The sequence below is a fragment of the Saimiri boliviensis genome, chromosome 3 (genome assembly GCF_048565385.1).
Source record: "Saimiri boliviensis isolate mSaiBol1 chromosome 3, mSaiBol1.pri, whole genome shotgun sequence".
Lineage (NCBI taxonomy): Eukaryota > Metazoa > Chordata > Mammalia > Primates > Cebidae > Saimiri > Saimiri boliviensis.
Genome location: NC_133451.1, coordinates 172,278,595 through 172,300,069, shown reverse-complemented (window position 1 = coordinate 172,300,069; position 21,475 = coordinate 172,278,595). Strand labels below are relative to the sequence as shown.

Below are 21,475 nucleotides of genomic sequence, written 5' to 3'. Positions count from 1 at the left end.
GAAGACTGAATTTTAGACAGTGGAACATGGGCAGAAGTGATGAACATGACTTTTAAGCTTATCTTTCAAAAATCTTTCACTCAGAAAGCCTTCACTCTTTTCTCTCCATAAGGCTTTCTCATTGACACAAGACAATCCAGGAAGATACTCAAGGCAAATTCTCTGCATAGAGGAAAAGAGTTCTCTCTTTCACTATTTGAAGTATATGTGAAAGAACAAAATGAACTTTTGAAAAATGATACTGCTAAGAATTTGGTGTTAATCCATTACAGCAGTGAGTAGCACCTTAACTAATTTGAAACTTGATAGCTTAAGAAGGGGTGTTATAAAAAAAGGTTAACATTTGCGACATTTCTCAGGAGGCGCAATGGGTGCTAATGAGAACACTGAAATGAGAGATTGGATAATTAGTGGCAAACATTGATGAAATTATCATACATGATAACTTGAAAACAGATCAAATGCCTCCAAGACTGTATTTCTATAGAGAAAGCTACAGAATAGGATGTTTTTTATTTGTACTAGAATATATTAAAAGAAAGAGATGGCCTCAGCCAAGAATTAGTTGACTTTGTAGGCAAATATAAAAAGAAATAAATACTCCAGATATCTGAGGCCTCAAAAGTTTGAAAACTCTGATTTTTCAATGATGCAAGATCAAGAGAAGACATTAGTTATAATGGCCTTATTAAGATTCAGCCTTTTGAAAAAAGTAAAATTGAATGTTACTTTTACATTTAAGCCTGATGCCTCTGGAGGCTGCCTTTAAATTGAGGAAGGGAGAGAGTGAAAAAGGGAGGGAAAAGAGAGAAAGAGAGCTCCAGAGACAAAGAGAGAGAGGGAGTAACAGAAAGAAAAGGAGTGACTGGTGCAAGAAAACAATGGAAAAAAGCAGATAAAAGAACTAGGGTTTGGAGGATGATAACTGGCCCACAGAACAAATGGAAGCAACTAGGTTCGATACCTACTAAGTTTTTGAGGTAAGTGTATTGGCAAAGAAATCCTAAGTCCAGATTATAAGGAAAAATACTCCTAGACACTAGAGATGGGCATCGATAGTAGCTTCAAATCATCAAACTCCAGATCACCAAATGATCAAGGGAGCTCCTTTCAGAGAGCAAAATCAGTTCTAATCAGGAAAACAAATTTCCACTGCAGGCATCCCCTGACTTACCTGCAGAAATACATAATAATTACTGTCTATCGACAACCATGTGTTCTCTATTCTTCCAGTTTCCAAATGGGAATGTTTACTGTGGTTAACATGCCTCTGGTCCACCATCGTATACCTGTCTGTAATGAGAGAAGATGACTTGTGCATGGATTCCTACACCACAAAAGACCATATCTGGACCTGATGGAGAGGCTGACATATAACTCAGAGATTTTCTACATTGATCTGAATGAAGAGGGCAGATAGGATTTTTTTCTGTTTTTCTTAAAGAAACGATTAATGTGTTCTATGTATGGGAGGAAAAAAATAATGGCTATTTGGTGACTAGAAGGTGAACTAGGACAGAGAATATCTAGCTATTTATCAAACCTATTTCCCTTTCCTTTTGCCATACAGCTAGACTATATTTCCCTACCTCCCTTCAGTAAAGTATGTCTTACAATCAAATTCCGGTCAACGTGGTATGTTTTACAGTGTTGTGTATCATTTTGAGGTCCATAAAACACTCCTAAATGATTCCGTTTCTCACTTTCCATGTCTTGCAGGCTGGTCGAAATCTAGAGTGACAATGAAAGCCACATTTGTGTTTGAGGACAATGGAGCTTAGGGAAGCCTGATTTTCTCAATAACATGGAGCAGAATTTCCTCTTGTTGATTCCTCCTTCTCACTGATTAGATTTTTATGTGAGTGCAAAATAAACTTTGATTGTGTTAAACTACAACTTTAAAATTGTATCGTTTTAAAAGTATATTAGTTTGAAAAATCTTTACTAAAAACTACAGTACTTGGTTGGTTGGGTTTTTGGACCTAAGACAAGTTACTTTATTTATGCTGAATCCAGATCACAACATGGCCTGAGATTTATATCTCTTCCATTGTTTTCCATATACAATTTCCTTAATGATAAATTTCAGATCAGGGATCATAAACCTTAATGCCTTCAGCATCTAGACAGCTGTAAATGGAAAACAGAAGGCAGTACATCCCAGGGAACTAGAAAGAACATGCCCCACCTAAAGGCAATACAATAATTTTAAAAACTTACTGTCTAGTGTACTCAAAAAACTGTAATATTGGGACTTTTGATTTGTTTCTTTATTTGAATATTTTAATAAAATTTTTCTTGGACAAAACTGAAGAGTGAGTCACTCAAATTTTCTTTTTGTACAAGCATTTATTTATCAACCATATTCTTTGAGTAGTTATTTCAACTGTTTGCCAATTTATTGAACTTCATTAGTTTGTGGTTCATATTTCTCTTACTCATTTATAAAAATATCAAGAGAAACATTAGGCTATGGCTGCTGAAATCTAGAAAGAGGATTTACTTACATCTTGATATTTGGGGCTTCAGATATTTAAAATATCTGAAGACCATCAACCTGAATCACATGAAGAATTTGGACATTCTATCTCATCTCATTTTATACACTCAGATTTCAGGGGAGATGGAACTGTGAATCTGCATTCTTGACCAGCTCCATAAGTAATTCTTATGATTTACTTTCTCTGATTTATTATATTTTCCTAATCTAGAATTCTAGCATGTAAAATAGATAATGTTTACCATTAAATGACTGCTTTTTTGTATTAAAAAAAGAGATTGGCAGCAGTTTCTGATTTATATTCTTCTTATTTAAAATATTTTTAACTTTTTTAAAAAAATAAGACCATTAGTTCATGAATTGTATGTATAAAAAGAGGCCCTGGCCCACGGGCCGTGGTTTGCTGAGTTGAATCCTCCTCTTCAAGATGCTTATGTACCTTTCCTTCAATGAATGGTCCCTAACTTGTACTCCATGAATTCTAACCCCGAAGGATGAACAAGCCAACATTCAAATAATTCGTGGAAATACTGTATGCTATTTCATCCTTATGGAGATTTACAAAGTGTATCAATACAGTAAATGTTCATATATAAAGATTAGAGTTGCCTGGTCAATTAGCTCCATTTTTAGCAGTACTTTTTGAATATGGAATCCTTTTCTTTCTCCACAAAGTTCTCTTCATTAATGTCTTGAGAATTTAATGGGAAATCACATGTGTTGAAGAATAGTTGAAGAATTTTAGTGTATGTAAAATACTTTTGGGTAATTTCAAACACTCTTTTCCAGGATCTCAAAATCTTGCCCATGAGTAAATATTGTTAAGTTTAATGCTCTACTGTATACAGAAGATTTTTTTTAAATCCACTTTCAAATATTCAGTTGGTATTTTAAAATCTCTGGTCTTTAAAAACTTTTCTTCTTTTCCATTACTCCTCAATAATAGCAACTAAACATTTATGCTATTCTATTTACATATAATAATCTACTTTGCAGGTTTTCTCAGTAGTCTATCCTATACAGGGAACTTTAATTTAGTGACAGTTTAAATATCTATTGTAATTTCTTTAATAATTCACCTTAAACTTTGATTTCACTCATTGGCACTCTATCCTTAAGCTCTTATTCTCTGTGTTTACTCAGGAAAAAATGAGATCCAGAATTTCATAATTTGGACAACCATGTAAAAATAGTTCACAGGATTAAAATTTTTAATTACTTATATATTGCAGGTCTTTTTATTGCCTTGTTAATTAATATCTGTAACTATCTTGTGGTTGTAGAAACTTATATTTTTAAACATACCTAATCTTATATATAATTTTATATGAAGGTAACACATTTGTAAAGTATTTTCAAAACATGTAATTTGTGTCTATAAATAGAAATGCAAAAAGTAAATAATAACAAGCACTCTTAAGGTAGTTGCTGTGTGCCAGCTACTGTTCTAGGTACTTTTATGTATTTTAATTCATATAATCCTCACAATAGTCCAAAGAGATATTATCGTTTGCAATGTAAAGATATAGAACTTGTAGTACAGTGAGAATAAGCCATGTGCCTGAGAAACACCACATGGTTAGTAGTTGGTAATGTCAGAATTGGAACTGTCACTCTGGCTTGAGAGGTCCATACACCCTGTTATGTTGCACTCTACTTCTTCCAGTTGAAAGCATTTTAAATAACTTAAAGGATCTTGTTGTTGAAATCACAGGGGCTTGATAAGAGTTGGTTCATTTCAGAGAGTAGCACAAAAACTGATAAATCTTGCATTTTTTTTTTGATTGAATGTTGCTGAGAATTCTATGTGTTTGTGTGTCACCTGTGACAAAGACATTATAGCTTTTGTTATCTAAGTCTATTGTCATATTTCTTTTAGCTTTGCCATGCTGCTGAAATGGAATCCAAGTGGCCTCAGGGTCTCATCTGCAGGGAACATTAACAATCTCTTCAAGGCATAATTTTAGGTTTATATATGCTTAATTTAATTAACAGGTTAAAGGCTTCCATATAAAAACTCTGATTTCCAGGCAACATTCTGAAAGTGTTCAAGAGAGAATTACAATTGATCTGGAGAGTTTTGTGTATAGACTGCTACCTAGAGGCACAGAGAGAAAAACATGTCTACAGCTCCACTCTGTAGAGAGAAGGGAGCTTATTTTAGGTAACCTAGACAAATCAGTCTGTACATTTTGTATCTCAAATGCCAAGTGGGTTGCCATAAGCCCATCACCCTCAACACACCCAACCACATACTGCTCTATCTTTGACTCGTGATCCATTGTCATAAGCAAACAAGATGGGAGAAAAAAATATCTATAATTGAGATAAGATTTGCTCTCCTGACACACCCTCATTTGGATGTATATGTGTCCTGGTTCATGTACCAAGATACCACTTCTTTCTCTGGATCAAAAACTGTTGAAGTTTCGTTCTGCGTTTCTGCAAACATTGCTGATAATTGTACAACTCATAGTAATTTTTCTGTCTTATACCAACACATGCGATTGCGGAATGGCCATTAGTGGTCATAGAAATGCAGTCAGGTTCTTTTGTATTCTTGGACATTGGTTTCTGGTTTCTCTTTTCTGCTTTGTATTCTTACCCTGTTGCTAATATTTTATTGTTGGCATATAGTTAAGATTTCTGACTTCTGAAATTTAAGGATATGTGAACGGAGCCTTAAATAATTCAGAATATTCTAGAAATAATTTTGTTTACATGGATATATCTGATTATGTGGAGTAATTTTAATTCCACTTGAATTCAAATGAAAAAGTGCCAAAGCTTTCTTTACCTATTCTTTTTCTTGGCAGTGTTTACACAGACATTTTAAACATATCATTAAATAATTAACACTATTCTCTTTGTCAGTAGAAAAAATAACATAAAACTTAAGGGCCTGCATAGTTAAATGCTAAGAAAGTGATATTTTATTTCTTTCAATATGTTGAACTCTTTTTAATTCTAAGCCATGGGCTGTCACCACACTAATTACATTGGAGAGAGACAGGTCTTAGCATCGCTCTGGTTTTAAACAAATATAGTTGTAGGAAACAATGCTGTGAGATCTTTACACCAATAAGAAAGAGCAATATCTAATGTAGTTAAATTTTTTGATGTGTTTAGGGTTGCTTAAATTTGTCTGTTTGGCTAAGTGGGAGTATGGTCTCATTAAGCCAGAATAGATTGCTTAGATATAGACAGATAAAGACTCATTGAAAACAGTCAATACTTTTAAACTCAAACATCCTTGAAAATGTATATTTTGAGCCTGTGAATGAGAAGATGATAGTAATTTTTTATGCTTAAAAATTGAATTTAATATCCCACCAGCATAAAGATGTAAGATCATTTAACACTTACTTTACTTATTTTGTGCCTGATACTGTGTCCTGCATGAGAGACCCAAAAATGAAAAGACATTGCTCCTTTTTATAACTTACATTTTATCATATAGATAGACATGTAAAAAATTACAGTGCAATGTAGGTACAACAATAATGGTATTATTGAAGAATATCAAATCACCTTCTGGTATTACAGCTTAAATATGTTATCATTAATACTCTGATAGTGATGGCCTAATGCCAAGGGAACCAGGAGATTTCTGAAACTACTTTAAGTTGGAGATCCACGTGAAATCTTGTCAAGTTTAGAGATTTGAAATTTCTGTATTTTAGATATAAAGAGATGGGGAGACAAAGGAAGTGGACTTTAATAACTAGGTTGCTTAAAGTCCAATGCTATTATGTAAGTGAATCAGCCACACCAATTTATACAGGAAATTGGTTGAGGAAGGGACAGAAAAATATTCTAGGCAGCATCACATACAAAGGCCTGGAGATGTAAAAACTATAGTAATTGGACAAATGCAAGTGTTTGTTGCTACTAGAATTTGGAATGTAATTTTTAAAATTTTGTAAAAAAAGAATAGTCTGGTAGACAAAACCTTAGATCATAGCACACTTCATAGAATACTTTGTGAAGTTTTCACTCTAGTTGGAGAAAGGTTTAGGGGTTTTTAAGGAAAGGAATGGTATAGTCCAATTCGTAAGCTATGTAGACCATCCCATTAGGCATGTGGTGTATGGTTTAGAGATAAGTGAAAGCTCCTGGCTATGACAAGGAGAAACAATGAGAGCTTAGCATAAAACAGTGTTGGGAAGCGTGGAGTGAGGCCAAAAATTAAGGCAATTATTTGCTCTCTTGACATCTGGTAAAATTAGGAGGACATTGAATGGCATACCCACAAATTTCTCTTCTCTCTCTGCTCCAGTGGATAAAGTTTGCTAGTCAAAAATCACCCTGATTAAATGGACTCATTACAATTTCCGCTTATCCCTAAGTAGAGGGTTTTAGTTTCTTGACCATCTACAGAAGAATTCACACAAGCCCATCATATCTTCCTGTGGGAACTAGCAGTGACCTCACTCTGTTGGTACTCCCAAAACCTGCCTCCCACAGCCCCTGTTTGTTCACTGTGTTCTAAGTGCAAGCCCCCTGTGGGCCTGCATGGGATGAGATGTCCTTCTCTCTGGGCTGTGAGTACAGTTGATCTCATCCGTCTTGTGTTGAGTGTTGTGTGTTCAGCCATTTTTCACAACCCTAGGGTGGGGATCCCTCTCTCACCAATGGGGTGAAGGAGGACCTCAAAACAAGTACATGTGGAAAGTAGGAGTCAGAGTTGCACTAACACAGCAACCTTTAGCCACATGTGACTATTGGACACCTGAAACGCAGCAAGTCCTAACTGTGATGTTCCATAAGGGTAAAAGATAAACAATTTTGAAGACTCAGTATGAACACAGTAATATAAACATCACGGGAAAAATTTTATATTAATTGCAGGTTGGTATATTTTATGTATATTTGATTGAATAAAACATTAACATAAATTTTACTTTTATAGTTTTCTGCAGTGGTTACTGGAAAACTGAAAGATATATATGTGGCTTCCATTTGTGTCTCATGTTATATTTCTACTCTACAACTCTGGTTTAGTGGCATATACACAGGAATAGATGCAGCATAGCTTGGGTGTGTGGAAGAATGAGATTCCCAGAAAGGACTGAAAGGTTGATCTGGTTGGGTGTAGTCATTAAAAAGAAAAAAAGATTGTGAAACAGCAGAAACTTCACTTGGAAAGTGCATGATGATTTTGGATGCACTCATTTGGGATGTCAGGCAGTTATTTAGTTGAAGGTGAACAGTGTAAGACGGATAATCGGTTTGGAATTCATGAGGAAGCTTGGGGCTGAAGATAGAGATTTGGGAGTTATTAGTTTTGGCATCTAAAATCATGAATAAAATTTCTAGAGTTAGAATGTAGAGCAAACTGAAAAAGTGGATGATAAATATTAAAATATATAAAAGAGTTAAGTAAAACAGTACTGCTGAACACACTTGAGTATAGGTTAACTAACCTTTATTGGCTACCTACTATAGGCCAGGCTTTGGTGATATTTGAGATTTTAGACATTACAAAAACAGTACAATTTTGGAATGGAAATTAATCATGTTTATAACTGTCTTATTTCAGGCATGAAATGTTGTGCATTTTCAGGTTTAAAAATGTAGAAAACAACAGTGTTTGACATTAATAAATGTAATAGAAAATGTATTTAAATATAATAAATCATTTGTATTTGTGGCAAGATCTTACTAGAAAAAGGTGATATTAAAGATAAAGACTTACGGATAATTTAGAAAAAGTTTCTTGTAATTTTTGGTGATTTAGAAATTGATGGTACTGATTCTTTATTATATATGCCTCCATTATATGTCTTCATATGATAAATATGTTGTCATTTAATTTTTTGACTTTGGTTTGAGGAAGTTTCAACTCTAGGTCTGATATTCTTGATAGAATATGTGTTGGGTTGCAAAGGAATTTAAGAGAGTGATAAAGAGAAGGTACCAGGGAGATATTCTACTGAACAGACTGAGAAATAGGAGGAAAGGGAAAGGGACTTTAGTAGAATGGACTGAGATGAGAATACTTTGCTGTTAATGTTATCAGAAAAATAGCAAGGAAAAGTACAAAATTTCTTTTTGGATAGTGATGAGGAATACAGTTTCCTATTTTGACCACATATAATTATATATTTAAGATTTATATGTTTTATTTTAAAAGGAGTAGAAAATCATATTTTTTGTGATAAATGAAGAGAGAATGATTCAAATTTTACATATTTTTGTAATTAACATGTTCCCGCACAACTGCACCAGCATTGTGCTAAGTTATTTAAACATATTTTCAATTAATGTCTACAAAAACCCAATGAGTAATTGTTGTCTATTTTTTACGAACTGGCTTAGAAAAGTTCCACAAATTGTTCAAGGCCACCCAGTTAGTAGCTAGTAAGAGGTAGAAATGGGATGAGAATTCAGATATCCAAAGCCTATTCTCAGAATCTTGTGGTCATCCTTGTTAAGGGTTTAACATTCAGGGAATATGTATACAGTGAAGAAAGATTAAAAAAAAAAAGGTAAAGAATCAAATATTGATTAAAGCCTTGGAGTTCAGAGGAGAAACATGACTAGAGTGACCATAGCAGCAGTAGTATTTATTCTGAGGAAGTGAGAACCAATGATATGCTACGCATGTACTACATCAGTTATTTTAACAATTTCAGTACATACAGAGCTCTCTCTCTCTCTCTCTCTCTCTCTCTCTCTGCTTTTCCCACCCACCTCAATGGCTGACATGGAAAATATAATTTCAGTGGTCAAAAACTAGTTGAAGTTTCTCAGACGCCACATATATGCATATACATTTGCATTATACACATATAGTGTGTGTGTGTGTGTGTGTGTGTGTGTGTGTGTGTGTGTGTCTGTGTGTCCATAGCTAAGCTGTAATTCGTATTCTTGAAAGAAAATTATACTTGCAGGACTAATAGATTCTTTTCTTTTTGGAATATTGGGCCGGCATTATTTTTGAGGTACCTCCATCAAGGAAACAATTATATTTTCTAGCCACCAGAAACTGAACTTCTAAGATATCGTTCCCTCTAAAAACTTGTCAGTAATTAAAAATGAAGCAGTACTCATGGTAAATGTGTCACATTATATTAAAACAGTGAGATGGAAGAAGCAAAACTACACAGGGTAAATTGATAGATTTGTTAAAATTGAGGGTTACAAGGTCTCATATTAGACTAAAAGCTATTTTTCTACAAAAATATGTGATAAAAAGAGTATACATTTTTCTCACTAGCATTCTTCCTTGTTATTTAATTCTCTTTGAGCCATTGTTAAATACTAACAAATTTGGTTTGGAATGAGTTTTGTAAGATGATTTTTAGAGACTGTTACTTGATAAGCATACATTTTGATAAAGACAACCATCAAATACTGTTTTTGCCTTTATCAATGTGAAGTAATGAATATCTGCAACTGGATTATAAAAAAAAAGGAAAGGAGAGACACTAGCTTGCTTTAGAATTTTTAAGAAAGTATGTCATTCAAAATGGCAAAGAGAGTGTATAGGATTCTAAGGTATTGCTATTTCACAGCAATATTCATTGAGAAACTTCTTTTGCTTTATGACCCACCATGCTGTTTTATTGTGGCTTTTGTTGAGATGCAACCTCTGTATTTATACTGACTATGGAATAGATACCACTGAAAGTTTGACACCTTATTGGGGAGATGCATATACTACTCTACTTAACTGCTTTGCCTATGGATTGTGATGTCTCACATTTATTAGTAGAAATTAAAAGAAATTTTAAGCAAGCAGCCTGAATTTAGCCTAAGAACTACAATTCTCCATTTCTGTAACTTCATTCTAGTCACTTTTTAATTTATGGATAGCATAAATAAAATTCCTGACTACTAAAAAATATATTATTGAAGATCATGAGGTCAAATTTATTTAACATTTAAAAAAATTACATGTATTAAAATCTTGAGTCAATAATTCTGTAACAGCCATGGGTAAAAATTGGGAAAAACAAGATATTCTGGAACATTAATTTTTTTCTGATTTATTATAATCTCACAGCCCAGAGTTCCTCTTAATAGTTTATTGTAAGATGAAGATGAATTATATAATAAAATTTATTTTTGTTTTCTTCACTATCAACCTTAAACAATATTCACATTGATTAAAATAATCAGTTTGAAAAGACTAGTTGAGTTTGGGGCAAATTTTGCTCCACTATCTGTAGACAGCTAACTGATACTGTATACTTTATTTAGAAAACAATAACAATTGCATAAAATGAGTTATACTTTTAAATAGCAGGTGAGAAGTTGGAGAACCTTGAGTTACATAGATTGTACTTGAGATGTAAAAGACTTTCCTTTTTTTCCTTAAATATTATTTTAATCCCACTTGAAAAAAGTTAATCTCTATTTTTAAAAAGAAAGAATTGTAGATTGGAGGAAACTAATGAATAAATCAATCAAATATTAGAGCTGTAAATACAGTTACTGTGATTTTAGTGTGTTTAATAAACTACTGTGAAGCACACACTTACTCATGTAACAACAAGGTGGAGAATTTGAGTCTCACAGTTAACAGAGAGAAACAACAAACATATTTGTGATTTATATTAATTCACGTACAAGAAAAGTCTTACATTTTTTGAAAAAGATCAAGATCCTTTTGCTGAGAAACAATAGGAAAACGAACAATCTTAATGAAATATAAATATTAAGTTGGATGCTGAATCCCTAAATTAGGACACATAAATTTGATGTGTTCACTTGAAAATCAACAGCAACAAACAAAGAAAAATACAGATCTTTGATTTGCTATTATTGCAAGCATAATTTCTCAAATTATAAGAAAAAGTGGTGTTATCTACAGCCAATAGAAAAGTTACTCTGGAGGAAGAATAGGTTGTTGGGTAATGTTATCAAAGTCAGTTTGATTTACTTTTCTGCTGAAATTTTACCTTTACATATTACTGAAAAATTTAACAAAATATTAATATATCATCTTTGACAAATGAAATAAAAATCCAACTAGCTTTACAATAACCTCTAAATAAGAAAAGAACCTATAACTCTAAACAGAAAGAACATTATTTCTCCAGAAATTAACATTTGGGTGGAGTAGCTGAGAAACTGGGTTTATGTTAGCGAATTAGTGATGTTTCAAGGGGTAAGATTTGGATTATATATATATTTTTAAATAGGCATTAAAAACATAATCTTCTACAATAGTAGATGTACTGGTATATATGAAAAAATCCATGCTTTAAAAAGATTGACATATACTACATAGAAGGCACACTGCCTCACTATATCTGCAAACACATCTTGGTGTTTTCATTTCATATGTTATCAATAAAGCTTTATTTATAATAGTGAAATGCTTCAGGTAGTGAAAAATATATAAATACTATATCATTATCAAGGTGGAAATATCTAGATTAATAGTCTGGTAAGATTCTGGACCCACTTAAAGATGGCCTTGGACGTAATAGTGGTATTATACAGTTTCACACTCTTTTTTTTTCCAAAAAATTTTAACAGGTTTTGCTGGAATTATAATGACAAATTCTAGAAAAGGCGTGTGCTGCCAGATAAGATAATATCAGTGAATATGGAAGCTTTTAGATAGTCCTCTCTTACAGGAGAAAAACAAACAAAAAACATGGGAAACTATAACTTCACAACTTTTTTGGCAAGTCAAAAAAATTAATAAAGAGGAATCACTGAAGAAAAAACAGGTAAGCTGACCTAATAAAGAATAATTATTCAAAAATGAGAGTATGGGATTACATAATTCCTTCTCATCATAAAAGCAAAATTGTTTTTAAATTCTCAAGGGGAAGACGTTAGCCCTTAATTCAAATATTGAATTACTATTAACTTCATTTACGGATACCTCGGTCCTTATTTTTACCTCAAAAATTTAATTGATCACTTGTATGTAATCCAGATTATCAGTCATATATAGAGTATCTGAAACCTTATGCTTAACATAGGATACGGGCTGTGCTATGATCTCTGCACTAGAAACTGGATAATGCCACAACCCTCCACATTATCATCCAAAAGCTTACACAGGGATTGATGCTAGTAATTGTCAGTGCGTGCATATATAACAGTTTTCATTTTATGAAAAAGATTGAAGGAAATTTATTCACACATTTCTTTGTTGACAATCACAAGTGCTTGAGAATAAAGGTTGTGGTTTTTTTGTTTTTTGTTTTTTTGTTTTTGTTTTCGTTTTTTAACACTAAAAGTATCTTGAGAGGCTTGGTTCTTGGTCTCCAGTGCTATCTCACTTTCTGTAGCTCCTGTCTCAGCCATGATGGCAGAGGCTGTCCCAGTCTGTGTAGCAGTTTGGATAGTTCCACGTTATGATCTCGGTAGTAATTAGAGAGGAAACTTCTAGACTGGAAAGAAAAAAAGAAAAAAGAAGAACATGAAAGAAGCTCTTCATTTCATCAAACAGGATTTTGTAATATATATTTCTTAAGGAATGTGTCTATTATCACATAGGGGTCTACAACATTTTTCTTGTATTTTTCCTCAAGTAGCAGTTATTTTTACCTTTTGAAAATATTTGGCAAATGTGTAGCTGCAAAACAGAAATAGGACCAGGTACATTATATTGGCTTATCTGTCATTACAGCACGTATTTATTGTGGGATATATGAAGTCTCCACACGAAGAAAAAATGATGACAGGAGTATAATACTAGAGATAAATGGCATAGGAAACTCATGAGGAATTAAATTTACAGAAGTAAGCTAGGTAAACATACATACATTTTATTTGAAAATTGGACCATAAGACAAAAATTAAATGAGAGCATAATAATAAAAACTAAAATTCACTATTACAAATAATAACTTGCAATATTACATACAACATTTCTGCATTTACTGAGGGCGGAAATATATTTTTTTAGTCACTAAGAGTTTTTGGCTTCCAAAATATTATAAGGTCTCTGAAGCTTGATTCGTTTTAAATATAATTTCTTATATTTCTTTCTTTCTTTCTTTTTTCTTTTTTTTTTTGAGATGGAGTTTCGCACTTGTTACCCAGGCTGGAGTGCAGTGGAGCGATCTCGGCTCACCGCAACCTCCGCCTCCTGGGTTCGGGCAATTCTCCTGCCTCAGCCTCCTGAGTAGCTGGGATTACAGGCACGCGCCACCATGCCCACCTAATTTTTTGTATTTTTAGTAGAGACGGGGTTTCACCATGTTGACCAAGATGGTCTCGATCTCTTGACCTCTTGATCCGCCCGCCTCGGCCTCCCAAAGTGCTGGGATTACAGGCTTGAGCCACCGCGCCCGGCCTAATTTCTTATATTTCTAATCAGGCTGCAGAGATGGGCCTTTATTAGAGAAACTCTAAGTAAAACAAATGAATGGTTTTAGTTTTATATTTATCTTTCATTTACATAGATTTCTGGAAACCAGGACATTTCTAATTGGAATTTCTTTCTGGATGTCACTTATCTCATATTATAACCCAATTGGCAGAGAGTTTTGTCTTTTGATAAAATGAGAGATAAAAACGTTCCCTGTTGCTGGCATAGGTAACAATGGCTCCTTCATTGTTTTCCATTTGGCCCAAGTTCCTCCATCTCTCTTAAGCCCGCCTCAATATTTTAACACAAATAGTCTTTCCATGTAAAACTCCCTTAGCAACTTTTGTGTATACTGTGGAAATGGATTTAAGACAACTACATTTTCATCTTGGACCATTCACCAGATATTTCATTATGTTTCTTCCCTTAAAGCAGATTGCAAACACTTCACATTTTGGATAAGATGTTTATAGTAGTAGTGGGAACATTACATTGATTTCTTGGTGGATTAAAGTGATTTCTGAAACTCTTTTGAAATTATTGTGTTCAAAAATGTAGTTTAAGCACCTTCTGGTACATCTATTTCTATAGTAACCCATGAATCACATGCACCCCTTTGCCCACCTTGCCGTAAGAGAAATATGTATGATACCTGGCTGAGTCAACTACTGGCTGGTTTTGCAAGCCTAATCTACTAGATAAGGCATTTCTTCTCATATTCTATTCTTCTATTGAGATATTTTTCTGCTTTTTCCTAGTTTTATCATTGTTTCATGTTTTATGTCCCTATTACGAATCAGTGCATACAACTAATTTATTTATCCTGTAATAAATCTAGGTTCATAACTCTTTTATCTTTGTATTCTTTCCATTGCTTAGCTCAGTTCCACCTGTGATGTAGGCATTGGATATCTGTATTGAATATATAATAATAATGCTTGAATATTCTATCCAAAATCACTTGCTTAGTAAACTATTTAGGCACTTTAGCATTTGGAAAGAAGTCAGTTTTCAGTAAATATTTATGTTTGAATTGTATTCAAACAGCAAAGAATTTCTAGTAATGTATATTAATCCTTGTATCTATCTACTCATCTATCTATCCATCTATCTATCTATCTGTCTGTCTACTACCTATCAGTTATCTATGTGTCAATTACCTCTATCATCTTCTAAGTATATAAAATTATTAATGGCAAAGAAAGAGCAGAAAAAGTAAGGAAATTGATTGTTACTAGTTTTTAAATAGCTATTTGCAAATATTTTTGCTAGAGTAATTCAAAGATTAAGAGAATATTACCTCTGGATCCATAGGTGGATATTTTCTGCCTTTGCCTTTTCCAAGGCATTTTGTCTTTCCTCCTTCCAGTAGTTGACACCAAAAACCCTTTTGGGGATCAAACCTACAATATATATAAAAAAACAGAATGATTATAAACTGTATATGGAATTTTCAGGGAAAGAGCCTCAACAATTGGATAAAGGAAATGAATTTTTATATGCCTATTTTTACAGACATGTATTTAGCTGATTGGAGAGGGGCTGAGATGAAAGAAGCTATATGTTATTATCTATTTTAAGTAGCTATACTCTAATGAAAAAAGATATAGATCTTTAAGTTTATGTTAAAATTTTTAACTTAATTTCCTTAGCTTACCTATTCATAACAGATCAAAGACCAATCACTAAAATTACAGCCCATTATACAAAGGAACTTTAGGATATTTTATTTACTTATGGATATGATTTCAAAGATATGTTAACAGATTTATTTGAAGTCATTCATCAGTATACATTAAAGGGGTTGAATGTAATGTAGCTATACTTCTGTGAATACAAACATGAACTAAAGCTTTCAATTTGCAAAATACTGCATTTTTTTTTTTTTACAGTTCCAAATGGTTACACTTTTTAAAAACAAATTAGAAGTGTAAAAATAAAGTGGAAGATTAGACAACTTCTTACTTCTTTTGCTAAAGGCAGATACTCTATTAGATAACCAGCCACCTATAATCTTTTTTTTTTTTTTTTCCGTGAGACAGTCTTACTCTGCCACCCAGGCTGGAATGAAGTGATGTGATTTTGGCTCACTGCAACCTCCACCTCCTGGGTTCAAGTGATTCTCCTCCCTCAGTCTCCTGACTAGCTGAGATTACAGGCATGGGTCACCATGCCTGGCTAATTTTTTTATGTATTTAGTACAGACGGGTTTCACCATATTGGCCAGGCTGGTCTCAAACTCCTGACCTCAGGCGATCCACCCGCCTCGTTCTCCTAAAGTGCTGGGATTATAGGCTTGAGTCACCGTGCCTGGCCTAGGTACCTATACTCTTAAAGAAAACTCTAATGTTGTTTTGCTCCCCTGCCTGCACTGAGTTACAAAAGAAAGGATGTGTGGCTGAATTAGTTTTTAAAAGTCAAATATATAAGGATTTTTGTTTAGGACTAACAAGATAGGAAAAATGGAGGAATGAACCAAATAAGAAGGGAAATTTTAAGTTCATTACTACAGAACTTGATGCATGCATAAAACACCAAAAAGGTTTGCATTTGTTGCTCAGCAGATGTTTTAGAAGGATGAAGCATAATTGACTGGGATGTAAAGTTAATTAGTTGCAGAATATTTTGTTGCCCTGGGCTCATTCCTGTAATACCGGTGCACCGCAATTTGCCTCTGCACATATGTGAATTCATTTTGGGGGAGAGAGAAGTTTCCTTCACAGTTCCCTGCCCAACCTATTATTAGAGACCTGAACCTTGCAATCCAAGTTGTCCTAGTACATGTTGTAAATTAAAATTAAATACATCACTAGTTAAATGGATAAAAGAGAGACAGAGTCATTTCTAACCTGGACTTTTCAATCTGCTCTTTGCCTATCACAGTCCTTTCTCCTGTTTTCATTAATTTCCCAAGAGGAAAAACAATTCAGCATTCTGTATAAAATGAGATGAGGAAGTCAGCATAACAGTGTCCCTAAACAGCGTTTTCTGCCTCAGGATGAGAATATTTAACTGCATTAAGGTAAAATACAGCCCTGGCAGCAAAGTCAAGATATTTATACACATGCTGAGAGCATCTCCTTTGCTCTCAGGTAGTGCCAAGGTCTCAGGATGGGCTGTGGTCTCTCCTTGCTTTCCACGGCAGCTGTCGTGAGGCACAGCTGAACACAATCAGAGAAAGGAGAGTGATCCAGAATATTGAAAATCATTTTTTTAGATAGGGTTGTCATAACCTTGAATCTCCATGATTTTGCTCTCCTGGTTTCATTTATTGCATTGGCAACTTCATATGCCTTAAGTCTAACAAAGGACATTTATCCTAAGTTACATCAATTCATTGCTTTATGGTTTTACTTTAATAGGCATGAAATTGTGAAATTAAGATGCAAAGCCTTCCTCAATATAACTGTTAGACACCTTTTAGTACATGAGTTGGTTGCTGTTTGAGTTTTTTATTCTACTGAACACCACTATAGTTATTAATTTTTGTGATGTGTGAGACATATTAAAGCCATATATTACGTACTTGTTTGTAATCTCTCCTTCAAAAGTATGATTTTGCAGGTTTATTGAACTGAAAGCAACTATTTGTCATAAACAGGATAGAAACATTACCTCAGCTACTGCTCAGAGGCAGGGGAAGAAAGGCAACATCAGTAACTATTAATACAAACATATTATAGGAAGCTTTGTTTACTTAATTAACAGGAATATGCCTTGTGTTGCTATTTCCATGTGTAGGTAAAAACTTCATTAAGGTTGTTTTACTGGATAAGGAAAAACCCAATCTTATTACTGCTTTTCCTGTCCCTCTGTTAGCCTCCCTAATTGTCTAATTGCTGATTCTAATCTGCTGTGAACTGGGAAATTATACAATTGGCCTTGTTAGAAGTTTGTCTAAAATTTAACAAGCTTTCTATGAGACATCAAGGGAGAGTCTTTTATAAGTAAAGTACGTGCCCTTTAAAGGTATATTTTAGCTGCTTGTTTTTGTTTGCCATTTTGCTTCTTTTACATTTCTCTCCATTTTTAAATTACAAAAATATACGGTTCTGTTTTCTCAAGATGACAGCAACCATATCTTCCATCCCACATTCTTTCCCACTGCTGAACTTGACCCACCCCATTAAGAGCTGCAGTCTTGTTTTGCTCCCCTTGGATCTGGATCGCTTTAGTGACTATTGTAACAAATAGAATGCTGCCTAAGTAATGCTGTGTGACTTGCAGGTCTAGGTCAGAGAAGAACTTGGCTGTCTTGGACCACCATACTCCCTTGACTTATTGCTCTCTCTTGGAACACAGCCACCACAGTGTGAGAAAGCCAAGCCATCCAGGGAGGCCTCATGGAGAGTCTTCAACCCACTGATCTCAGCCTTTGAGCCACCTCAGTCCAAGATTCAGAGATGTGAGTGAAGGAGACTCCAGATGATTTCAGGGCCTAGTCATGTGAGTCATACCCAGATATTCAAGTCTTCCAGGCTGTGGCTCTAGGCATCATGAGCAAAGACAAGCCATCTTTCTGTATCATGTCTAATTCCTGACCTACAGATTCCATGAGCATAATAAAATGATGCTCATTATATGCCACTAGGTTTGGGATGGTTTGTCATGTAACAATAAATAGCTAGAACACTATACATGATTATATTTGGTTATAGATAATTTAATAAATACAGAATAAAACATGAATATACTCATTTCCCAATTTTGCCCTAAATATTGCATTTCATTTCTAACCTGTAAATTACTTGGAAGAAGAGACAGTATCTTTTTCACCTCTGAATCTAAATTTCGAGGATACTTTCTGCATGTAAAAAATTTACTTAATCAAACTTATACAGGGAAACCTCACGAAAAGAAGAATTTGCCATAATATAAAATATACTTTATAAAATAAAGTATTTCTGGTATTTAAAAGAGAAACACTATATGAGTAATGAGGATACTACTTTGATTGCTTGTAGATAGCTTTTGATGTATGCATTCATAGTTAGTATTAATGATGTTACATACACACCTACCAGTGATAATTTATGACGGCAAATAATGGAAATGAAATCAAGCATGACAATAGACTCACGTTAGTGCTTCAGAGTAATTATAATGAGGTGTAACTCCCAGAAACTTCTGGACTTCATCCATCACAGTAGCTGGGTCAGATCTCAGCTGCTGTCCATCAATAATTAGCAACTGTAAAGTCAAAAATAGTCTACTTTATGAAGAACAAAATTAAATTGAATAGACTGTGTGGTCTTCCTTTACCTGGTGTGTCATTCATAAATTAGGTCAGTGTGAATAGGAAGCAAATATGCCCTCCTTAGAATACATTTGAATGTATATTATTCCTGCATCCTTTCACATAAACAATGAAGTCTGCCATAGGCATCATTTCTTGTGAATTATGAAGTTATAGCTCCAACATGCTTTTTGTAAATCAGAAGTAAACATAGACACTTTCTTGATTTAGTACTTCAGTAGAAACATGATTTTCCATTTGTTGTGTAATCAGATAATTATCCAGCCTACCAAATTTCTATTAGCTGACCCTGGAGCTTAGGGCTCAGAAACAGTGGTCATCCAAATGAAAATTATCTGTCTAATTTTTTTTTTAAAGACAGAGGGAGGAGGGAAATGTTTGTCCCTCCCTTACTGATCATTGTATCACTGCCGTGTAATATCATAATTGTTGAAGGAATACTGGAATAAAGGTCAATGGTGAGGCCCACCTGCTAGGGCTTCAATTTGCCCTGACCTGGAAGACAGAGTAGAAGAGATATGTTTTGTTGTTGTTGTTGTTGTTGTTGTTGTTTTGCCAAGTTTTGGTATCAGGATGATGCTGGCCTTATTACATGAGTTAGGGAGGAGTCCCATTTTTTCTATTGTTTGGAATAGTTTCACAGTGTGGCGATTCCTCAAGGATCTAGAACTAGAAATACCATTTGACCCAGCTATCCCATTACTTGGTATATATCCAAACTATTTTCTTAGAATAGTTTCAGAAGGAATGGTACCGTCTCCTGTTTGCACCTCTGGTAGAATTCAGCTATGTGGTCTAATCCTGAGTTTTGGTTTTTGGTTGGTAGGCTATTAATTACTGACTCAATTTTATAACTTGTTATTGGTCTATTCAGGGATTTGACTTCTTCCTTGTTTAGACTTGGAAGGGTGTATGTGTCCAGGAATTTATCCATTTCTTCTAGATTTTCTAGTTTATTTGCACAGAGGTGTTTATAGTACTCGTTGATGGTAGTTTGTATTTCTGTGGGATCAGTGGTGATATCCCCTTTATCATCTTTTTTTTTTATTGTGTCTATTTGATTCTTCTGTCTTTTCTTCATTAGTCTAGCTAGTGGTCCATCTATTTTCTTAATCTTTTCAGAATCCAACTCCTGTATTTGTTGATTTTTTTGAAGGGTTTTTCGTGTCTCTGTCTCCTTCAGTTCTCATCTGGTCTTATTTATTTCTTGTCTTCGGCTAGCTTTTGAATTTGTTTGCTCTTGCTTTTCTAGTTATTTTAACTGTGATATTAAGGTGTTGATTTTAGATCCTTCCAGTTTTCTGTTGTTGGCATTTAGTGCTATAAATTTCTGTCTTAACACTGCTTTACCTGTGTCCCAGAGATATGGTATGTTGTCTCTTTGCTCTCTCATTAGTTAAAAAAAAATTTCTTTTTGTATGCCTTAATTTTACTATTTACCCAGTAGTCATCCAGGAGCAGGTTGTTCAATTTCCATGTAGTTGTGCAGTTTTGAGTGAGTTTCTTTTTTTTTTTTTTTTTTTTTTTTTTTAATTTTTTACTTTAATTTTTAAAGTAAAAAAATCATTTGCTAAGGTAAAAAATTACAGTTGTTAAGAACAAGGATTCTCAAGGTTTGGGGACTGGTGGGAAATAGGCGAAGGTGACATAAATACATGTTCTGACATGAATATAAATATTTTTCCAAATAAATGTGTGAGCAATGATACCATAAGTAGCCTGGGTTCCACGGAACAAATCTTGAAAAATGATGCAGAGATATGCTGTTAGGTTCCACGCTGATCTAAGAAGTGTATCATCAGATACATGCCAGCCAGCTTTTCATATGCCATTGTTGCTATGGAAGTTCAAAGTCTCAGAATTCTATTAGAGGCCTACAGTGCATAACTGTCCAAGGCTAGGTGGTATCCAAGGCTGGGGAAAATACACAGATGACATTATCAAGTAAGGTTGTAGTTAAACTTGCGATGGTGATATCATTTACCATAATGTGGCCATTGCCCTACCGTATAAGCCATATACAGGTCCATATGCAGGAATACAAAATTATGAGCAAATACAAAATTATCAAATATAATGATATTAAATTAATCAAATGTAACTACATATTTGTTAATCAAATGTAACTATGTATTTACAGAAAGCATACGATATTTACACCAAACCGGCTTATTAAATACTACGAATAGGCTAGCATGAGGTCAGGTCAGGTTCAGATGCAGAATGAGTTAAGAAAAAGCTTCCATTTTGATTATTTGCTAATTTTGTATTTGCTCATAATTTTGAGTGAGTTTCTTAATCCTGAGTCCTCATTTGATTGCATTGTGGTTTCAGAGACTGTTACGATTTCTGTTCTTTTGCATTGCTGAGTAATGTTTTACTTCCAATTATGTGGTTGATTTTAGAATATATGCTATGTGGTGTTGAGAGGAAT

At 34.0% G+C, this 21,475-nt stretch overlaps 1 protein-coding gene across 1 annotated transcript in view; it reads right to left on the bottom strand.

Annotated features, from left to right (window-relative positions):
• Nucleotides 1–12,217: 12,217 nt before the first annotated feature.
• The window catches only part of LOC101036090 (N-deacetylase and N-sulfotransferase 4), a 302,288-nt gene continuing 293,030 nt past the window's right edge, over nt 12,218–21,475 (bottom strand). The window contains exons 12-14 of the mRNA XM_003929435.4: nt 18,865–18,974; nt 15,085–15,187; nt 12,218–12,861 (exon numbers count right to left, since the gene is read on the bottom strand). Coding sequence (XP_003929484.1) covers nt 12,742–12,861; nt 15,085–15,187; nt 18,865–18,974 — 333 coding nt within the window. The 3' untranslated portion in view covers nt 12,218–12,741. The remainder of the gene's footprint in view (nt 12,862–15,084; nt 15,188–18,864; nt 18,975–21,475) is intronic.